This window comes from Acinonyx jubatus, chromosome B4 (assembly GCF_027475565.1).
Source record: "Acinonyx jubatus isolate Ajub_Pintada_27869175 chromosome B4, VMU_Ajub_asm_v1.0, whole genome shotgun sequence".
In the NCBI taxonomy this organism is placed as follows: domain Eukaryota; kingdom Metazoa; phylum Chordata; class Mammalia; order Carnivora; family Felidae; genus Acinonyx; species Acinonyx jubatus.
The window spans coordinates 80832873-80852600 of NC_069387.1; the positions used below are offsets into that span (position 1 = coordinate 80832873).

General features: G+C 46.3%; 1 protein-coding gene across 4 annotated transcripts in view; it reads left to right on the plus strand.

The window, feature by feature from the left end:
- DGKA (diacylglycerol kinase alpha) overlaps positions 1-19728 on the plus strand; it is a 21224-nt gene continuing 1496 nt past the window's right edge. The window contains exons 1-20 of one of the 4 annotated variants that reach the window (XM_015085132.3): positions 1-15; positions 5458-5599; positions 6015-6088; positions 6422-6554; positions 6802-6876; positions 7340-7389; positions 7753-7827; positions 8026-8145; positions 8258-8372; positions 9074-9162; positions 9300-9419; positions 9619-9717; positions 9918-10001; positions 10219-10292; positions 10453-10527; positions 11150-11235; positions 11327-11416; positions 18254-18414; positions 18665-18729; positions 19444-19534. In XM_015085132.3, the coding sequence (XP_014940618.1) occupies positions 5536-5599; positions 6015-6088; positions 6422-6554; positions 6802-6876; positions 7340-7389; positions 7753-7827; positions 8026-8145; positions 8258-8372; positions 9074-9162; positions 9300-9419; positions 9619-9717; positions 9918-10001; positions 10219-10292; positions 10453-10527; positions 11150-11235; positions 11327-11416; positions 18254-18414; positions 18665-18729; positions 19444-19534 (1740 nt within the window). In that variant the 5' untranslated portion in view covers positions 1-15; positions 5458-5535. Of the gene's footprint in view, positions 16-705; positions 842-2936; positions 4949-5184; positions 5600-6014; positions 6089-6421; positions 6555-6801; positions 6877-7339; positions 7390-7752; positions 7828-8025; positions 8146-8257; positions 8373-9073; positions 9163-9299; positions 9420-9618; positions 9718-9917; positions 10002-10218; positions 10293-10452; positions 10528-11149; positions 11236-11326; positions 11417-18253; positions 18415-18664; positions 18730-19443; positions 19535-19728 lie in introns of those variants that run through there. The other 3 variants (XM_027071523.2, XM_053226361.1, XM_053226360.1) reach the window with 3 other exon arrangements.

Consider the following 19728-nt stretch of genomic DNA (forward strand, 5'->3'; position numbering starts at 1 on the left):
TGCCAGGGCCAGCAGGTAAAATGGGAGGGTTAGGGCATGGAGAAAGAGTGGACACAGACCAGAGTTCTCTTTGCACCTAAACCAGACCAGAATTAAGGGAAGGCCGTGAGTCTTGAGACAAGGAGGTGTACTTACATTGGGGAAAACAAGTCTGAGCCATCTGGGGTTTGGGTTTTAGGGAGGTGAGGAAACTAGAGGTAAAGGTAGGCCTCAAACACTGTTAAGCAGTGCAGAGCCCATGGGAGGAGGGAGGCGTTTGTGTGTCAGGATGTAGAGTCTGGGACTCTGGGCTTGCTGCTGTGGGATCTTTTGAGTATGAATTCGGTCAATGGAGGATGGAAAAGAGTTGGGAAGGGAAGTCCCCCAGATGGCAGCAACTGGGAGAGGGTTAGACGTCGCCTAGGTGTGCCGCTGCCAAGCTGTGCCATCATCGGCCCCGCCCCCTATCTTGGCCTCCCAGGGTTGGGATGAGGGGAGAGGCTGTGAATGATTAGAAAAAAGGGCAGATGGATAGAAACCGAGCTGTCCCGAGGCGGGAAGATGAGAAGCGCAGGATGTGGAGAAAGTGGCGCAGACCAGAGCCCTACAGATATTGGGGAGGTGGGAAGATCAGGCTTGGCGAGCTGGAAACAGGGACGTCTCCAGACTGGAGTTCCCGGAGTTGGGGGCGCCGGGATTGGGCGCAGGCGGGCCGGCCGGGGTCGGGGGCGGGCAGCTGTGTCGTCAGGAACGGGGCGGCCTCGCGGCAGCCGCGCCTGCCTGGTCCGTCCCCTCCAGCCCAGCTCGGGCTCCAGCTCCCGCGCCGCGCTTCAGCTCCCACCGCGCGCCCTCCGCAGGCAAGGTAGAGACCCCGCGAGCCCCCCGCGCCTCCCTCCCTCCCACTGGAGCAGGAGGGGGCGGGGGCCGCGGGAGGGGCCGCTGCTCGGGCTGGGGTAGGGCTGCTGGGCCGAGAAGGAGGAAGCCTGACAGTTGGAGCGGGTAGCTAGAAGGGTTTGCGCCAGGACTCGGGGGGCAGCGGGAGAATGGGCCAGAGCCCCGCAGGCAGCGTCTCCCCCAGACCTTCCCCTCCATCCCTCCTGCTCATTCGGAGGGATGGTGAAGCTCGGCTCCTGGGGACCCGAATGGAAGCAAAGTCCGTTTTGGAACCTTCACAACACTGCATGGGTGCAGAAGGATTCTTGTTTGGCCTCCTGGTCCCCAACTTCCCACTCCGTCCTTTCCACACCTGTCACCGGGAAGTTTCTGAAACTACCTGGATCTGAATCCCACTTTTCACCTTTAAATGGGGGGAAATGAACCTCACTGAGGAAGAAATGTGATTATTACTGGGCATCTCCTCAGCCTCAGAACGTTTGAGCCCACATCCCCCAACCATGCCAACATCGTAACTTCCTCCTGTACTACACATTGACATATGCGGGCTCCCGCGCGCGTGTACACACACACACACGCACACACACACACACACACACACACACACACACACACACACCACCCCTTAATCAGGCAACACTCCCATCTGCAAGATGTATGTAGGCTTACCGAATTTCGGGACTTCAAGCCAAATGATTCCTTGGGGGGCAGGGGGCACTGACTTATAGCAGGGATGGGCAGGAAAGAATAGACCCTCCGTCAGTCCTGGGAAAGAGGAGGAGGGTGCAGGCCCTGGTGTGGTTAAGGGATTCAGAAGTCTAGGTAATCAGGCCTGGGCTTGCTGCTTGGGGTTCCTTGCTGGGTCAGCCTGAATGTTCTGGGGACATAGCTCATTCTTCAGTAATGATAAATCTATATGACTTGAAATGGGAGTGATGAATGTTGAAGTGAAAAAGGAAATTTTAAATGTTTGCACTGGCCTTGGAAATCATATGTACCTCTTGGTTACCAGCAATTTTAGTGTTTACTGTTTAAAATAAGATCTAGAAAACAGAGGCTCTGAGATTTAATGGAGGTCTAGAGTCTGGGTGTCCCTGCGAGAGTGGCTCTCTGACTGGGCCTCAGTTTCTTGCTCTGTAAAATGTGAGAGTTGGTACCTCCCAGCTCTGAAGATGTTCTAGGATTCTCTGCCTCCGAGTCAACTTACTTTCTCACCCCAGGTTGGTAGGGGCGGGCAGGGAAGCCAGGGGAGGGAAGGGAAGGGTGAGTCACAAAGAGCTGGCAGGCGGGCAGCAGACCGACCCCACCCTCCCAGCCCTGGCATTCGCCTAGACTAGCCCAGGTTATAGCCTCAGGGTTAGTATGGAGCAGGTAGGACAAAATTGGATTTGTTCCAGCTCTAGGGTCCAGGATCCTATAGTTTATTGCAATTTGGCAACAGGGGCAGCCAGACTTTCAGTGAGGGAAGTCAAGGGGACAACTGAAAAGATACCAGGAGCCCTTATGTCCAAGGTCCCAGCCCAGAGGTATCCTTGGACCCTGATGGTCTAGTTTCTCGCCACCTCCTCACCCTCCCAAAGGCAAAGTGCAGTATCCTAATACTACATGTCTGTGCCTGAAATGACACAATAAGGGTAAGTGTACAACTGGGCTTCACTGCTGCTGGGAGTCCTTAGAATTTATGCCTTCCTGTGTCAAAGACATCATTTTTCCTAATTTCCAGATGTGTTTCTCTGTGTACCACCCTCATATAACTACAACAACAACAATAACAGCAACGATAACAAGAATAGCTAACATTTACTGAGTTCTTCTGTGCCATGCCGTTTGCTAAGTATATTGCATGTATTATCTTACTTAATCTCCATGCTGTGACTGATTTCTCTATGTACCCATTTTACCAATGAGGAAACAGGTTCAGGAAGATGAAATAACTCACCCAAGAGCTAGGATTCTAATCCATGCCTGTTTAATTAAAACATCCATTCTCTTAAGCTGTACTAAAAACTACATGTAAGATGGGGGGGGGGGGGCCTAGGAAGGGTCATTGCGAAAAGAGAGACATGTCCTCTTTCCTGTTCATCATCCCTCCTTTGCTCTCTCCTTGTCACTTTCTCTCTCAGATTTCATTTCCTAGAATCTTGGAGCCATTTAAGAATCCCCAGGGGTAATCAGAGATGCTAATTAAGCCATACAGGCCCAATTAACCCTAACACTATTATGTATTCATTGGATCTGTTGGCAATAGAAGTTGGATTATAGTCATTGAAGAGAGCCAGATGGGTGGAGTCCTTTTCCCCAGAATATCAGTGTCCCAGAACTCCCTTCTTATTGTTCCCAGAGAACCTCAGAACAGGAATGGTATACTACATAGACAGGGACAGCAGAGATGTCCCAAGGGCAGAGGCTGCAGAGAAGATTCTTGCACCATCAGAAAGGAAATTCTTGTAGGCCCTAACTGCCTCCTTGAGCCTTACCCAACTAACCCTAAATGAGTGGGCAAAGGGGAGGCAGGAGCCCTAGATGGAGTGCCACAATAAGTGCTTTTTAGCATCATTCGTTCATTTAACAAATATCTACCAAGCACCTCCTAAATGTGTTCCAAATTGTTTCATATTCCCCTGTCAGGACGGACACTATGGAATCCCATTTAACCATATTTGGACTAGCATTTCCAACATATGGCTCCCTAACTTTATACTACTATTTGTACAACCAATATGGAGCACCTACAACATGCTGAGTGCCGGTCAAGGTATTGGGGATATAGTGGTGAACAACACTGACAAGTTCCTGCCCTTGTGGAATTTACAAGTTCTTGCCCTTGTGGAAGGCGAACAGTAAACAAAGAAGCAAATAAATTAGCAAGATAATTTCTGTGTGCGATAAGTACTATGAAGGGAACAAAGGAGAGTGCTGTTGCAAAGGAGGGGGGCTACTTTAGGAGAGAATGATCAGGGAAGGTCTCTTGAAGAAGCTGACATTTCAGCTTAGGCAAAGAAGTCAGCTCTGCCAAGAAGGGAAAGGATGTTCTAGGCAGAGAGAACGTAAGTCTCATGGCCCTGAGCAGGGAAGAACTTGGCTTAAGGAACAGAAAGGAGGGCAGTGAGATTAGAAGAAGGCAGTATGTGGAGGGGAGAGTAGAACAAGAGGAGGACAGGGAGAGGCAGGGGCCCCATCATGTGGTTCTTGGGGTAGAGTTTTGACTCCTCCACTTACCACCTGCCTTGGGAAGTCCCAACCTCTTCAAACTCCAGTTTCTTCGTGTGTGGAATGGCTCTACCAGTAATTTCTTATCTCATGGGATTTGATTATAATTGTTAGTGCAGTGAGAACTACCATTTCTTGTAGGCCTTCTATATGCAGGTGTTACACTGGTACTTTTCATACAGGATTTAACTTCATACTCACAACTGTGACAGATAGGTATCATTCTTCCCATTTTACAGATATAATTTGTCCAAATCACACAGCAGTATCAGATGTAAGGATGGGACCCAGATATGACTAACCCTAGTTTTGCTTGACTCCTAGACAGTGCTATACTATACTAATGTAAGATATAACTGTTATTGCTGTTATTGAATCTTCAAGCCAAGTTGCCCTCTGCGACTTGGCCCTTGTTGTCAGTGGTCAGCATGATCCGCGTGAGGGTCCCTGGGTCCCAAGGCTGTAAGTTAGGGCTCCCTAAACACTGGTAATCTAGCAGGGTATAAGGAAAAACCTGAAACTGAGACTCCTGCACTCAGCTCAACCCTCCTAGAACTGGGAGGCCAGACGGATAGATGTTCAGAGACTTCTCCTACCTCCTTCCAGTCGCGCGCCAGCCTGGGGTCCCCGCCCTTCCCCAATAGAGCTCTGCGGGACTCAGGCGAGGCGGGGCCAGGGCTGGGGACACGGCCAGAGCTGGTTCTGTGTCGCGCGTCAAAAGCGCTAGAGGTCGTTGAGGGGCGTGGGTGCTTCGGGAAGTGGGCGGCTGAGTAGTGCTGAGGACCGAGGCCCGAGGCGGAGGCGGAGCAAGATGGGATCGTGGCCGGGGAGGCGTGCCACAGCCGCTGTGGGAACGGCCGGAAAGGCAGAAGGGCCGGGACTGAGGGATGCGAGATGGGAGAGGGAGCGGGCTCGGAAGAGACTGCAAAGACTGGGGGTGGTGGGAGAAAGGGTAGAAACAGGAGAGGGACAGGGACACACCCACAGAGACATACACAGACTGGGAAAGCGATGGGGGGTGGGGGGGTGGAGGAGTGGGAGTTGGGGAGGGTGGGGGAGGATAATGAGTGTGTGGGGAGAGTGGGAGATGGATTGGGACAGATTGGGGGAGAAATCAGAAAGCTGGAGAAGGATCCAGAAATGGAGGGGAAAGAGTCAGAGATGAGTCAGAGAAACAGAGACATAGGACAGACTCTGTAAGGGAGAGACAGACACATGGGAGAGGTACACGGGGAAAGGAAGAGACTGGGGAGGGACTCAGAGAAAAGGAAAGAACAGAAATAAGAGTAGGAGTGGACAATGAACGGAGCAGACAGAAGCAAAGACGAAGACAGCTGGCTCTTCCCACCACATACTCTTGCCATCTCCCTCCAGAGTTACCCTTGGAAGCAGAGGTCCAGGCAGAGGTATTACCAAGTCATCTTTGTGACCCTCCTTCAGAATAAAAGAAAGATGGCCAAGGAGAGGGGCCAAATAAGCCCCAGTGATTTTGCCCAGCTGCAGAAGTACATGGAATGTGAGTCTTCCTCTCAGTCCTCAAGTTCGGCAGACTTACCCCAGAGAATCCCTGCTCCACATCCCTGCTTCCCCGAGTTTCCCCAGCAGCCCAAAGCCAGCCATAGGCATGGGAAAGGGGGGAGAGAGAGATGGGGAGACATCTGCGGTCTCAGCTTTCTACCCACCTTCTCTGAACCTTAACAGCCTGCCCCAAGTCTCAGAGAAAAGATGTAAAGAGAGGTACCGCTCTGGAGCATCTGAAATGTTATCCTCGCAGTATTTCTCTGTGCATTTCTGTGTTTCTTCTTGGAATTCTTCTTTCTTTATCTTACTTGACTCTTTTTTTCCTGTTGGATGTCTGGGTGGGACTCTGGCAGAGGGCAGGGAGAACCAAACCAGACTAATGCACTTCTTTCATCCTCTTCACACCCTAGACTCCACCCAAAAGGTCAGTGATGTCCTAAAGCTCTTTGAGGATGGTGAAATGGCTGAATATCTCCAAGGAGATGTGAGTGACATCTGGGAAATCCTCTCCTTGACCAACCCCTCCCATCTTTGATTTTGTTATCCCACTGGGATCCCCAATTTCCAGTGATTATTCTGGGCCCACCCCTTGCTATCCTCCCTCTAGATACCCCTGTGTCCACTGTTACTACAGCTATTGCTATAGGACAAAGCAAGAGATTCTGATTCAGTACTCAGCCTTGAGAAGAAACTATATTTCTGCCTTGGATGCTTCTTGGCTCTGCAACTTACTGTCTCTGTCCTCACTACTCCTAATTCTTCAGTCCTCAACTCCCATCCTGCATACTTCCTAGGGTAATGCTTGTTCTCATCATAGGCCATTGGGTACAAGGGATTCCAGCAATTTTTGAAAGTCTATCTGGAAGCAGATAATGTTCCCAATCACCTAAGTCTGGCACTGTTTGAATCCTTCAAGACGGGTCACTGTTTAGAAGACACTGTGAAAAATGGTATGATCATGTAGGTGGGACAGGGCTGGGCTTCCAAAAGAAAACTGAAATTAGTATGAGTGTCGGGGTGAGAGTTGAACTGAGTCACGTGTTGGGGGCAGGGTTGGGGAAGAGAGGTAGAGGATAGCCATGCTGGTCTGGGAACTGGAGGGAGGAAAGTTAAAGGGAAGAGTTGGAACAAAGGCAAAGAGAAGAGCCAAGGTGGAGAGAGCCCCAGCCTCAGAAATGCTGTACTTTCTGTAACCAGATCTGGTATGTCTCAGTGATGTCTCCTGCTACTTTTCCCTTCTGGAGGGTGGCCGGCCAGAAGACAAGCTAGAATGTGAGTTGTAATCCTGGACTGGAAGAGGGGAAGAAAGGAGAGGGAAGAGGAGGTGTTCTCCAGCCTTCTTTCCCCTATCTTTTCAGGATTCCTAAGGGCTGATGGGGCCAGACAAAGATGGGGCCAGAGAATGGACCCATTTCCTCTGTTCCCCCAGACTCCTATACCTAATGCCATCTATCATAGTTATCCCAGTTCCCATGTCCTGTATGTTTTAATGTGGGTATCCTGGGGGTGTTCTTGGGTTGTGGGAGGTGTGTGTTGTCTCCCCAATTAGATTCACCAAGAGTGGAATCCAGGCCTGTTTCCCCTCCTTTTTTGTCTCCTTTCTCAGTCCCAGCACCAGGCTCTGGGCTCTTCATCTAAAAGTTCTCTCCCATGTCTTTATTATTCCTGTATTCTGTTATTAATTTTTTGGGTATCCCTCACAAACTGACCCTGGCCCCCCTAAAACACCCCACAGTCACCTTCAAGCTGTACGACACGGACAGAAATGGGATCCTGGACAGCTCAGTGAGTTGGGGGACCTGTATGCTGGCCAAGGGAGTATGTGTCCATTTGTCTGTGCCCTCCTGTCCCAACTCTTCCAAGATCCTTAAGAAGCAGAGGAAGCTAGAGGGATAAGTCAAATCCTCCAGGACTAAATTTGGGAGTGGGTCCCCAGCTCCTGCCTCCTAAAAGTAGAGGCTAGAGACATGAATTGGGGGCTGCCTTGCAAACATACCAAAACACATAGACACTCGTTTACTTGGCAGAGACACCTGAGAATGAGAGGTGGCTCTCGGGGTGGAACCCAGGAACCCTGATTTCTAGAGAAGAGTTGAATGGTGGTAAGGAGGTGGGATATGGCTGTGGCTCTTACCTTTTGGCCCCCAGGAAGTGGACAGAATCATCATACAGATGATGCGAGTAGCTGAATACCTGGATTGGGATGTGTCTGAGCTGAGGCCGGTAAGGCGGTTTTTCCTTAATGTCCCTCCTTGTGCCTATTCCCTGGTGAGTCCTATATCTACCTTACCCCTTTTCTGACAGGCAGCTCGGTTCCCTGGGCTAGGATAGCAGTGGGCTGGAGTGCCTAGGGGGCAGCACCGAGAGGTGTCAGATCTGAGAGGCCATTCACACTAAAAGTCCCCTCCATTCTCTGCTCAGATTCTTCAGGAGATGATGAAAGAGATTGACTATGATGGCAGCGGCTCTGTCTCCCTAGCTGAGTGGCTCCGGGCTGGGGCCACCACCGTGCCACTGCTAGTGCTACTGGGTCTGGAGATGGTGAGTAGGAGAGACTTGTGAGGATGGGTAGGATAGCTGCTCTGGGATGTGTTTGCCAGAGGCTGGCCCTCTAAGGGCTTAGACACTCCTTACATCTGTTGTGCCCTCCCAGACTCTGAAGGACAATGGGCAACACATGTGGAGACCCAAGAGGTTCCCCCGACCAGTCTACTGCAACCTGTGCGAGTCAAGCATTGGTCTTGGCAAACAGGGGTTGAGCTGTAACCGTGAGTGATGGGGCCTGGGAGTGTGGGAGCAGAGGGGCACCCTGGCTATCTGCAGGACATGGTGCTTTGAACTTAGAGAGAGCTGGGTTTGAATCCTGGGTTCTGACATTGACTGGTTATGTGGGAAAGCCATACACTTCCTCTTTCTTTCTTTCTTTCTTTCTTTCCTTCTTTTTCTTTCTTTCTTGAAATACAGTTGACACATAATGTTACGTTAGTTTAAGGTGTACAACATAGCCACATAACTTCTTTAAGCCTCAATTTAAAATGAGGTTTTAAACTAAAAATGAGGTAATTGTGAGCATTACATAAGTTGATGCACGAAGAGTAGTTTACAAGGTGCGTGTACATATTATTGAGTCTACAGTAAAAATTAGCTGCTATTATTATTATTATTATTATTATTATTATTATTATTATTATTAAATCTGGGCCTCCTTTGCATCTTTCAGCTGAGTTCCTGGCATTTGGAAAGAGTGGGGGTAGGCATGTGGTAGCAATTGCTCTTTTATGGGGAAGAGTGAGAAAAAGGCACGGGTCTTGGAGGTGAGCCCCCACCTCAAACTTTAATTCTCTACCACCCTCTCACAGCAAGGGTTATACGTCTTGTTTCAGTGAATGATCCCGCCTTACACCCAGGTAAGGAGGAAATAGAGGGAGGGGCTACAACTAAGGCTCTGACCTTCTTCCTTCTTGCCCAGTCTGTAAGTACGTCGTTCATGACCAGTGTGCCATGAAGGCCTTGCCTTGTGAAGTCAGCACCTATGCCAAGTCCCGGAAGGACATTGGTGTGAGTGATCCCATAACCACCCCATTACCACCTGCATCCTGGCCCTTGCCCTAGGCCTTGGCCACTTGCTGCCCTCAAGCCCTTCAACTAGTCTCTGCTCAGACTCTCTCAGACAAGGGATTGCCTTTCTCCCCAAGGTCCAATCACATGTGTGGGTGAGAGGAGGCTGTGAGTCTGGCCGATGTGACCGCTGTCAGAAAAAGATCCGCATTTACCACAGTCTGGTCGGACTGCATTGTGTGTGGTGCCACCTAGAGGTCAGTTTGGGATCTGTCCTCCAGCCTATGCCTTGGGGCCCCTTCCTAAACTGCCCTCTGCACTGGCCTCCCTGACTGCATCTTCCTGGCAGCCACCGTTGCCCTTGCTCCCAAGGGCTCTCTTTCCAGCACTAGGCCCTCAAGTTGAGAGGTGTTGGGGTTCTCTCCATGATGTCTGCATGCCCACCTTGTCTTTCAGATTCATGATGACTGCCTGCAAACCATGGGTCATGAGTGTGACTGTGGGCTGCTCCGGGATCACATCCTGCCTCCATCGTCCATCTATCCCAGCGTCCTGGTGAGACCCTTGGGCAGTGCCTAGGAGGGGGCAGGAAGGGTCCTTCCCTGATTTAAGCCCTCCCCCCCCCCCCCACACACACATACCATGCCATTTAGAGCAGAGAGCCTATACCTTTTAGGATTCAAGTCAGACTCTCATCTGTTTAGGGATTCACACACAATCCAGTTTTCCTTCCCTTTGCTTCCCTCCCTTTCTAGGCCTCTGGACAGGAGCGTAAAATTAACAAAGCAAGCCAGAAGACCACAGATGATTTAAGTTTGAGCACCTTTGAGGCTCTGCGGGTACATGTTGGGGGTGGGTTTTTCTTGGCTGGAGCCCTCATGGGAGGAAATTAAGTGGGAAACCTGGGGAATGGTGCCTGTTCTCCAGAAGCCCCACTGTGGTAGGGGAGGGGGAAGCATTGTGGGGGAATGTCAGCCTTCTGCCCCTGTCTCCAGGGTCTATCTTAACTCTGACAAAATCCTGTTTTCCTTATCTTTGTTTTTTCCCCAAATTCAGATTGACCCTGTTTCTAACACCCACCCACTTCTGGTCTTTGTCAACCCTAAGAGTGGCGGGAAGCAGGGGGAGAGGTGAGAAGAGATATACTGGGTCTTCTAAGATGGGGAAGGAGGACTGACAGAGGTTGGGAATTCTGTGTATATGGAGGGGATGTACTTGAGGAGGACATCAAAAGGGTAGAGTACAGAATATCCATCCCCCACCTTGAACTTTCCTTTCTCCCTCACACAGGGTGCTTTGGAAATTCCAGTACCTACTAAACCCTCGACAGGTGTTCAACCTCCTAAAAGATGGTCCTGAGCCAGGGTGAGTATAGGTTAGGGGCTATATCACAGTGTTTGTATGTGTCTGCTTGTGTATGTTGGGGGAGAGCAGAAAAGAGTACATGTTGGAAGGGCAGGGCTAGGGGACATCAAGAAACCAGAATTCAGAATGCTGCCTTTATTAGCATCACTGGGTATCCCCCATCTCTGACTTCCCTGGTTAATCTTTGCTCTGCTCTCAAAACATAAAGGTGGCTCAGTAGGTTAAGCCTCCAACTCTTGGTTTCAGCTCAGGTCATGATCTCACAGTTCATGGGTTTGAGCCCCATGTTGGGCTTTGTGCTGACAGCAACAGAGCCTGCTTGAGGTTCTCTGTCTCCCTCTCTCTCTGCTCCTCCCCGGCTTGCTCTCTATCTCTCTCTCAAAATAAATAAACATTAACAAATGTTAAAAACAAAATAGATACCAGTTTCTCCCTAACCACTGGGGAGTGTCTATAATTTTCCCCATTGTATTTTTTTCTCTGCCCTTAATAGAAACAAGTCTTTTGACAAAGGGAAAGGGGGTCATAAGGAATGAAAGATAAGAAGTAATCTGCCCATCCAGGAGTTGGTAGCCTCAGTCCTATTGTCCTTCCTCATCTTCTCTCTTACCTTTTATCTCAGGCTCAGATTCTTCAGAGATGTTCCTGGTTACCGGATTTTGGTGTGTGGTGGAGATGGCACAGTAGGCTGGATTCTAGAGACCATAGGTCAGTGCAGGGAGAGGCTCTGGGAAGGGTACTGGGGCATTGGCCTTCTAGAGCTAACTCCCTCCATCCATCTCCTGACCTGCCTCCCTAGACAAAGCCAACTTACCAGTTGTGCCCCCTGTTGCCGTGTTGCCCCTGGGCACTGGAAATGATCTGGCTCGTTGCCTAAGATGGGGAGGAGGTAAGTGATTAGAAATTGTTTTCCCGGGAATTAGGGGGAGTTGGGTAGGAAGAAAAAAGCACATGGATAAGGTGTCTAGGCATCTGTTGTAGAAAGAGTGTTGGGGAAGAAGAGAGGCACAGATGGGATGTTACCAAAGTGGATTGTCCCAAGGAAAGAAAGCTTTGGAAGAAGCAAGGACCACAGTCTGAACCTAGAAGGGTCAGGGGTGACAGTCCCCTTCCCTGTATACCTAAAAATATCCTTCTGTTTCTCCCAACCAACTTTTAGGACTCAGAGAATCAAGGAATATGGAGGTAGGGGAGGACAATGTGGGAATAAGAAAGACTGTATAAGAGCTAAGTCAGATGCTTAGTGATGGAGCTAGCAGGGAACTTGGCCATGATTCATTCAATCAATCAACCAATTAATCAGAGGTCATTCGTTCATTCATAATCATGTCTTCCCAAGTCAATTGCAACAGTCTCTTAAATATAGTCTTTGATTTCTAGTCTCTTTTTCCGTTCAAACAGAGAGTTTGAAGGATGATATTGGTAGATAAAGAGGCCAGAGTGGGACAGGTTGAGTTTGAGGTGTCTTGGTTTGAGGCTATTGGATTCAGAGTCCAGCTCTGAGATCATGCAGAAGATTCTGGAATAGGGGACTGCTAAGGACAGTGAAAGGCATTCTAGGTGGAAGGAGTTGTGTAAGACCAGAAGAGCCACCAAGTAGCATGGTAGTGCCTCCGTCAAGGAAAGTGTGAGTCATTGATTATGACTGGGACATGCAGTGCAAGGTGGGGAATGGGGAAGGGAAACACTGAGTTGAATAGGGTGCAGATTATGGAGGGTCATGAATGCTGTGCTGAGAAGTTTTTAATTTTACCCTGCCAGAGACTGAGAGCAGACGGCCTACAGAAACGATTAATATTGTTTTGCATAGCTTGCCTGGAAGTGTGTTAAATTTTTTAAACTTTGGTTATTTCTGAGGAGTAGGTCATATGTTCTTCAGTTCACCACTTTTTAGCTCCCTGCTATTCACTCATTCACTTTACCTTTCTAGCCACTGAGGCATTTGAATGTGCAAACCCTGAACCATGGGGAACACTTGAACTCATGAAAAATGTAACTCAAAGAGAAAATAGGTATATCTATAAATTACATTCTCTCTATATAATAAAAATTCCTGTGTATATAAAATATTATTTCAGAATGTAAAAATATCTCTGAGTGCATACTGTTTTTTACATTTCTATTTTTTAAAGTTTTATCTATTTAAGCAATCTCTACACCCAACGTGGGGCTCAAACTCACAACCCCGTGACCAAGAGTTGCATGCCCTCTGAGCCAGCCAGGCACCCCTCTCTGAGTGTATATAATAATCTAAATCTTGTATATAAACTATATGACCAGCTTTGGGAGCCAGTTTTTATTTTATTTTATATTTTATTTTATTTTATGTTTAAAGATTGTATTTTTAAGCAATCTCTACACCCAATGTAGAGCTGAAACTTACAACCCCGAGACAAAGAGTTGCACGCTCTACCACCTGAGCCAGCCAGGCACCCCAAGCCAGTTTTTAAATCTTCAATATCTAACTTTGGTTTTACTTACAATATTAGACCCTCTGAAATTGTATATTTGGGGTCTTCACTGTGTGTTCTGCAAATGAGACTCTCCTAGAAGTTTCTGGCAATTCAATCTAAATCATGAAATAGTGATATAAATACCACACTAATGAAAATTTGTGTTGATATTGAAAAAAATCATAAGACTCGAAGAAGAAGAGATGAAAGAAGTACCACAGTGGGAGTTCTGTGGAGGATGGATTGGAGGAAGGAATCAGGATAGAAAATTACCTACATTGCAATAGTCTGGTCAAGAGATGCTGAACACCAAAGCAAAGGCAACAGCAGTGCAGTTCATGAGGTAGAAACCACAGTACTTGTAACTAATGGGTTGTGGAGGAGTCTTAGGACATTTTCTAGGTTTGTGAACTGAGCATGTGGGATGCCATTTAACATAGAGAATACAGGAGGAGGACCAGTTTAAGGAAGATCAATTCAGTTTGGGCACGTTAACTTGAGGTGTCAGTGGAGCATGTGGAGGAGATGGAGATGTGTGGTGGGTAGTTACAAACAGATGTTAGGAAGATACACATTTGAGAATCATCTGTTTCTAGGAGGTAATTGACATCCTGAGAGTAGATGAGTTACCTGAGGAAAGAGGTGAAAAGAGAAGATGGACAAGGATGGAACACCCTAGTAAAACATCCTATTTAACAGTTAAGCAGAGGAAGATGCATTATTAAAGAAGTCTGTGTTCATGTACTATTGTTGCTGCAACAAATCACCATGAGCAGTGGCTTAAAACAACACAGGTTTATCATCTTACAGTTCTGGAGGTCAGAAATCCAAATAGGTCCCACTGCACTAGAATCAAGGTATTGATTGGCAAAGGTTGTGTTTTTTCTAGAAGCTCTAGGAGAGAATTCTTTGCCTTGACTTTTCCAGTTTCTAGAAGCTGCCTGTATTCCGGGGTTCATGGCCCAGCTTCCAACCAGCAACGTTATCACTCCAACCTCTTCTTCCATTGTCACATCCCTTTCCATGAGTCTTCTTTCTCGCCTTCCTCTTTCACTTAGAAGGATCCCTGTGATTATATTGGTCTTGCCCAGATAATCGAGGATAATCTCCCCCATTTAAAAATCCTTAATTTAGGGGCACCTGGGTGGTTCAGTTGGTACAGCATGCAACTCTTGATCTCCAGGTCATGAGTTTAAGCCCCATGTTGGGTGCAGAGCTTACTTAAAAAAAAAAAAAAATTAATTTAATCCCATTGGCAAAGTCTCTTTTGCTTTGTAAGGCAACATGTTCACAGATTCCAGAGATTAGAATGTGGACATCTTTGGGGCACCTGGCTGGCTCAGTCAGTAAAGCATGCAACCTTGATCTCAGGGTTGTAGTTTTAAGCCCCACATTGGGTGTAGCAACTACATACATACATATATATGTTCATACATATATACATACATAAAATCTTTAAAAAAGAAAAAGGATTCAGACATATTTGAGGGACCATTATTCTGCCTGCCACAGACACTAAGAAGAAACAGTCAGAGAGGGTCCTCTGTAGCTTAGAGAATGGTATTTTAGAGGCCAAGTGAGTTTCATGAGTTAAAAATGAGAACTAATGATATACTGTTGGTTTTGGCAGGAATTATTGGCAATCTTTGCCAAAACAGTTTCAGCAGGGTGGCATCGGGAAAGGCAAATTACAGTGAACTGAACTATCAGTGGAATGTGAGGAAGTGGATACTTACTTTTTTTGATCGTTTTTTTCCCCTGATTACAAAAATAATACATGATTGTGGTAAAAAACAATTCAAACATTTCAGATATACATGCCAAGAAAGTTCCCTGTAATCTACTTCCTAAAGTTTTGGAATCTATTCTTCCATGTTTTTCTTTCCAGACATACTCATATGTACTTAAAAAGATCTTTCTATTGATGATGTTTTTCTTCTTTGTTTTAACTAAACCATTCATCGTGGTTATCCTTATATTTCAATATAGTCAGGTTTACCTCACTCTTTTTATTACAGAGTAGCATTCCATTTCTCTAGGAAATATTTCTAGAAGTAGAATTGCCAGCTCAAAGAGTATGAACATTTTACATTTTACTAGTTATTTTCTTTTTAAAACTTACACAAATGAGGGTCACCTGGGTGTCTTAGTCGGTTAAGCATTAGACTCTTGATTTCAATTTAGGTCATGATTTCACAGTTTGTGAGTTCAAGCCCCGCATGGGGCTGTGAGCTGACAGTGCAGAGCCTGCTTGGGATTCTCTGTCTCCCTCTCTCTCTGCTTTTCTCTCTTTCTTTCAAAAATAAATATATAAACACTAAAAAAAAATAAAAGTTACACAAATAATATATCAGTACATTCTCATTGTAAAAGACTTTAAAAGTAAAATGTATGTTTTCACATATAGGTCTCCTCCCCCTACTCCCCACCAAATTCCATGTGCCTCCCCAGAGATAACCACTGTTTCTTTTCTTGCACTCATTTTCCTGTTTTTACATGCATGCATACACACGCACATACACACATACACACACAACTTTTAAACAAACATAAATGGGATCATGCTACAGAGATTGTTCTGGGACTTCTTTTTTCATTAAATAATATGTCTTGGGATCTTTCCATGTTAGTACACACAGATTACATTTTATATTCAATGGCTACACATTATTTCTTGGCATGAATTTGCCAAAATTTATATAACCTTCCCCTGCTGAAGGACATTTAGATTGTTTCCAATTTTGTGCTGTCTTAGACAGTACCTCAGCAAACACCCTTGTACACACATCTCTGTTCACATGTGTGTTTGTTTCTATAAGAGAAATCCTAAAAGTGAAATTGCTGCATCAAAGTATTTTCATAAAATTGGATAACATTTGGATAAAAATTGCCAAATTGCCTTCCAAAAATAAAGATCAATTTATGCTCCAACTAACAGCAAATAAGAGTGCTGGCTTATTCATAATCATTAACACTTGGTGTTCTCAGTCTCTATACATTTTGTCAATTTGATAGGCAACAAAAGTTAACTAATTGTTTTAATTTACATTTCTTTTAATTATTAGCAATACTGAGTGTCTTTAATGTGCATATTGGTCATTTGTATTTCTTCTGTGATTGGCTTATTTGTGTTATTTGCCCATATTCTACTAACTTTTTAGATTTAGTGATTTATAAGTATTTTTTTGAATGTTGGGGAAGTTAGTCTGTTATATGTGCTGTAGATATTTTTCCCCAGTTTGTATCTTTTTTTCGGTGTGTGTTTATTTAACCATACAGAAGTTTTAAATTTTAATATAATTTATCAGTCTTCGACTTTTTTGGCTCCCTGTTTTGTATTATGCTTTAGAAAGGACTTTTCCACTCAAAGAGGACAAAAACATTCACTCATGTTTTCTACTAGAATAAATTCGGCTTCATTTTTTTACATTTAAATTTTTTTTCATGTTTATGCATTTTTGAGAGACAGAGTGCAAGCAGGGGAGGGGCAGAGAGAGGGGGAGATACAGAATCTGAAGCAGACTCCAGACTTGGAGCTGTCATGACCTGAAGTCTGACGCTCAACCAACTGAGCCACCCAGGCATTGTTTTTTACATTTAAATTCTTTGACCTGTCTTGGGGCATCTGGGTCATTCAGTCGGTTGAGCATCTGACTTTGGCTCAGGTCATGATCTCACAGTTGGTGACTTCGAGCCCATGGGCTCTGCACTAACAGCTCAGAGCCTGATGCCTGCTTCAAATTCTGTGTCACTCGTTCTCTCTGTCCCTGCTCTGCTTACATTCTTTCTCTCTCTCTCAAAAATACATAAACATTATAACAAATTTTAAATAAATTCTTTGACCCATCTTGAATTAATTTTGGTGTAAAGAGTGACATCTACATCCAGCACCTTATTTTTTTTAATCTGAGAGAGAGAGAGAGAGAGAGAGAGAGCAGGGGAGAGGGGCAGAGGGAAAGAGAGAATCCCAAGCAGGCTCTGCGTGAGCTCAGTGCAGAGCATGAGGCAGGGCTTGACCCCGTGACCGTAAGATCATGACCTGAGCCGAAATCAAGAGTTGGATGCCCAAATGACTGAGCCACTCAGGTGCCCCAATCCAGCACCTTTTTTTTATTGAATAGTCTATCTTTTCTCCCATGTCTTTGAAATGTAATCATATACTAAATTCACTTATATACTTGAGCCTATTTCTGGACACTCTGTTCTTTACTATTGAACTTTTTATTCTATTCACTGTGTCAGTATCACAGTGTTTAAATGCCACTGCTCCATATTGTGTTCTCTCTGGTAGAATAGGGAAAGGAAGCATGAGAGAGAGAAAGAGAATCCTTATTCATCACTCATCTTTTTCAGCAGTTTATATTTCCTTTTTTTTAAATTTTTTTTTACATTTTCTTTATTTTTGAAAGAGAGACAGAGAGACAGAGACAGAGTACAAGTGGGGGAGAGGCAGAGAGAGAGGGAGACACAGAATCCAAAGCAGGCTCCATACTCTGAGCTGTCAGCACAGAGCCCGACATGGGGCTCGAACTCACAAACCATGAGATCATGACCTGAGCCAAAGTTGGACACCTAACTGACTGAGCCACCCAGGAGCCCCAGAAGTTTGTATTTTCTTGGCTGTTTTATGAATCTTTCAGATGAATTTGGTGTTATTGCTTTTTTTTAATTTTTTAATGTTTATTTATTTTTGAGAGAGAGAGAGAGAGAGACAGAGCATGAGCAGGGGAGAAGCAAAGAGACAGGGGGACACAAAATCCAAAGCAGGCTCCAGGCTCTGAGCTGTCAGCACATAGCCTGACATGGGACTCAAACTCAACAAATGGTGAGATCATGACCTGAGCCAAAGTCAGATGCTTAACTGACTGAGCCACCCAGGCACCCCTAATTTGATGTTATTGTTAGATGCATATATACATTGGCAAGATTCACTCTCCATGACAGTGTGGAGAAAAGGGCCAGCAAGGGGCTGACCTTAAGATTGGTCCATGGGAGGGGTATCTGGCTGGATCAGCCGATAGAGCATGCGACTCTTGGTCTTAGGGTCATGAGTTTGAGCCCCACATTGGGTGCAGAGCTTACATAAAAAGAAAAAGAGAGAGAATGGCCCATGGGAGCTCTGACCAAGCACCCTGCCCCTTCACTGGCTAGAGCTAGGAGGGTCTGCAGAACTAGGGCAGAGGATCTCTGGGAAGTTGTGGGGCTGGGAGCTAAGAAGAGGGCCCTCTGAGACCCAGGGCTCAGTACTAACCTATCTTCTTCCCCATCCTTAGGATATGAGGGACAGAATTTGGGGAAGATCCTCAAGGATTTAGAGATGAGTAAGGTGGTACATATGGATCGGTGGTCCGTGGAGGTGATACCTCAACAAACTGAAGAAAAGAGTGACCCAGTCCCCTTTCAAATCATCAATAACTACTTCTCCATTGGTGTGGTCAGTGGAGTGGGGTATGGGGGCTAGGGAGGAAGTAGGGGTTAAGAAGGGAAAGGCTAGAGCTAGTTAGAAAGAGAAGGTAGAAGTTAAAGGGGCTGTGACAGGGAAATGAGGGGTGGGGTACAGTGGTGTGAGCTGCAAGAAAAGAACATGGGACATACTGCTGCCAAATGGGGAAGTTAAAGAGAGAGTATTCTGTGCTGAGAGAAGAGGCAGGCCTCTGATCTTACATGCCCTGAATTCCCCCCAGGATGCCTCTATTGCTCACCGATTCCACATCATGCGAGAGAAATATCCTGAGAAGTTCAACAGCAGGTAAGGGAAAGGGGGGTGGGTGCGGACATCCACGGTGGCAGGGACCAGGTTATGGCCAAGTTTTTTTGTTTTTTTTGTTTTTAATTTTTTTAATGTTTATTTATTTTTGAAGGAGAGAGAGAGCGTGAGGGAGGGGAGGGGGAGAGAGAGAGAGGGAGACACAGAATCTGAAGCAAGTTCTAGGCTCTGAGCTCTCAGCACAGAGCCTAACTTAGAGCCCCACCTGGGGCTCCAACTCAAAAACTGTAAGATCATGACCTGAGCCAAAGTCAGACTCTTAACCACCTGAGCCACCCAGGCACTCCATGGTTGTTGTTGTTTTTTTTTTTTTATTTTTCAGTGTTTATTTATTTTTGAGAGAGACAGACAGAATGCAAGTTGGGAAGGGGCAGAGAGAGAGGGAGACACAGAATCCGAAGCAGTCTCCAGGCTCTGAGCTGTCAGCACAGAGGCTGATGTGAGGCTCAAACTCACGGACCACAAGATCATGACCTGAGCCAAAGTAGGATGCTTAATTGACTGAACCACTTGGGTGCTCCTGGCCAAGTTTGACTCAGAGCACTTAGATAGGCAGTGGCACCTCTAGGAAGCTGCTCAACCAAGGCCATCCTTTCCCTGAGAGGTTGATGTCTTTCCCTGTCTCTTAGCCTTCTTCTGCCAACACTTGTGTAACTTGTCCTTTCCCTATTGGGCCTTCTTTTGGGTCTGATACAGAATGAAGAACAAGCTATGGTATTTCGAATTCGCCACTTCTGAATCCATCTTCTCAACATGCAAAAGGCTGGAGGAGTCTTTAACAGTTGAGGTAGGTGTGATGAGACCCGATCCTACATGCTTTTCAGCTTCTTATAACTTTGTTTCCCCCTCCACAGGAACCTTCAGAAACTTCCCCTATTCTTGAACATGTACTTTGACCTCCCAGCTGTCCAATCCCGATTTCCCAGGTGGCATGTGCCACCAGGCGCATGCATGGTGGTGCCTATTTCCTGCCACCCTTTG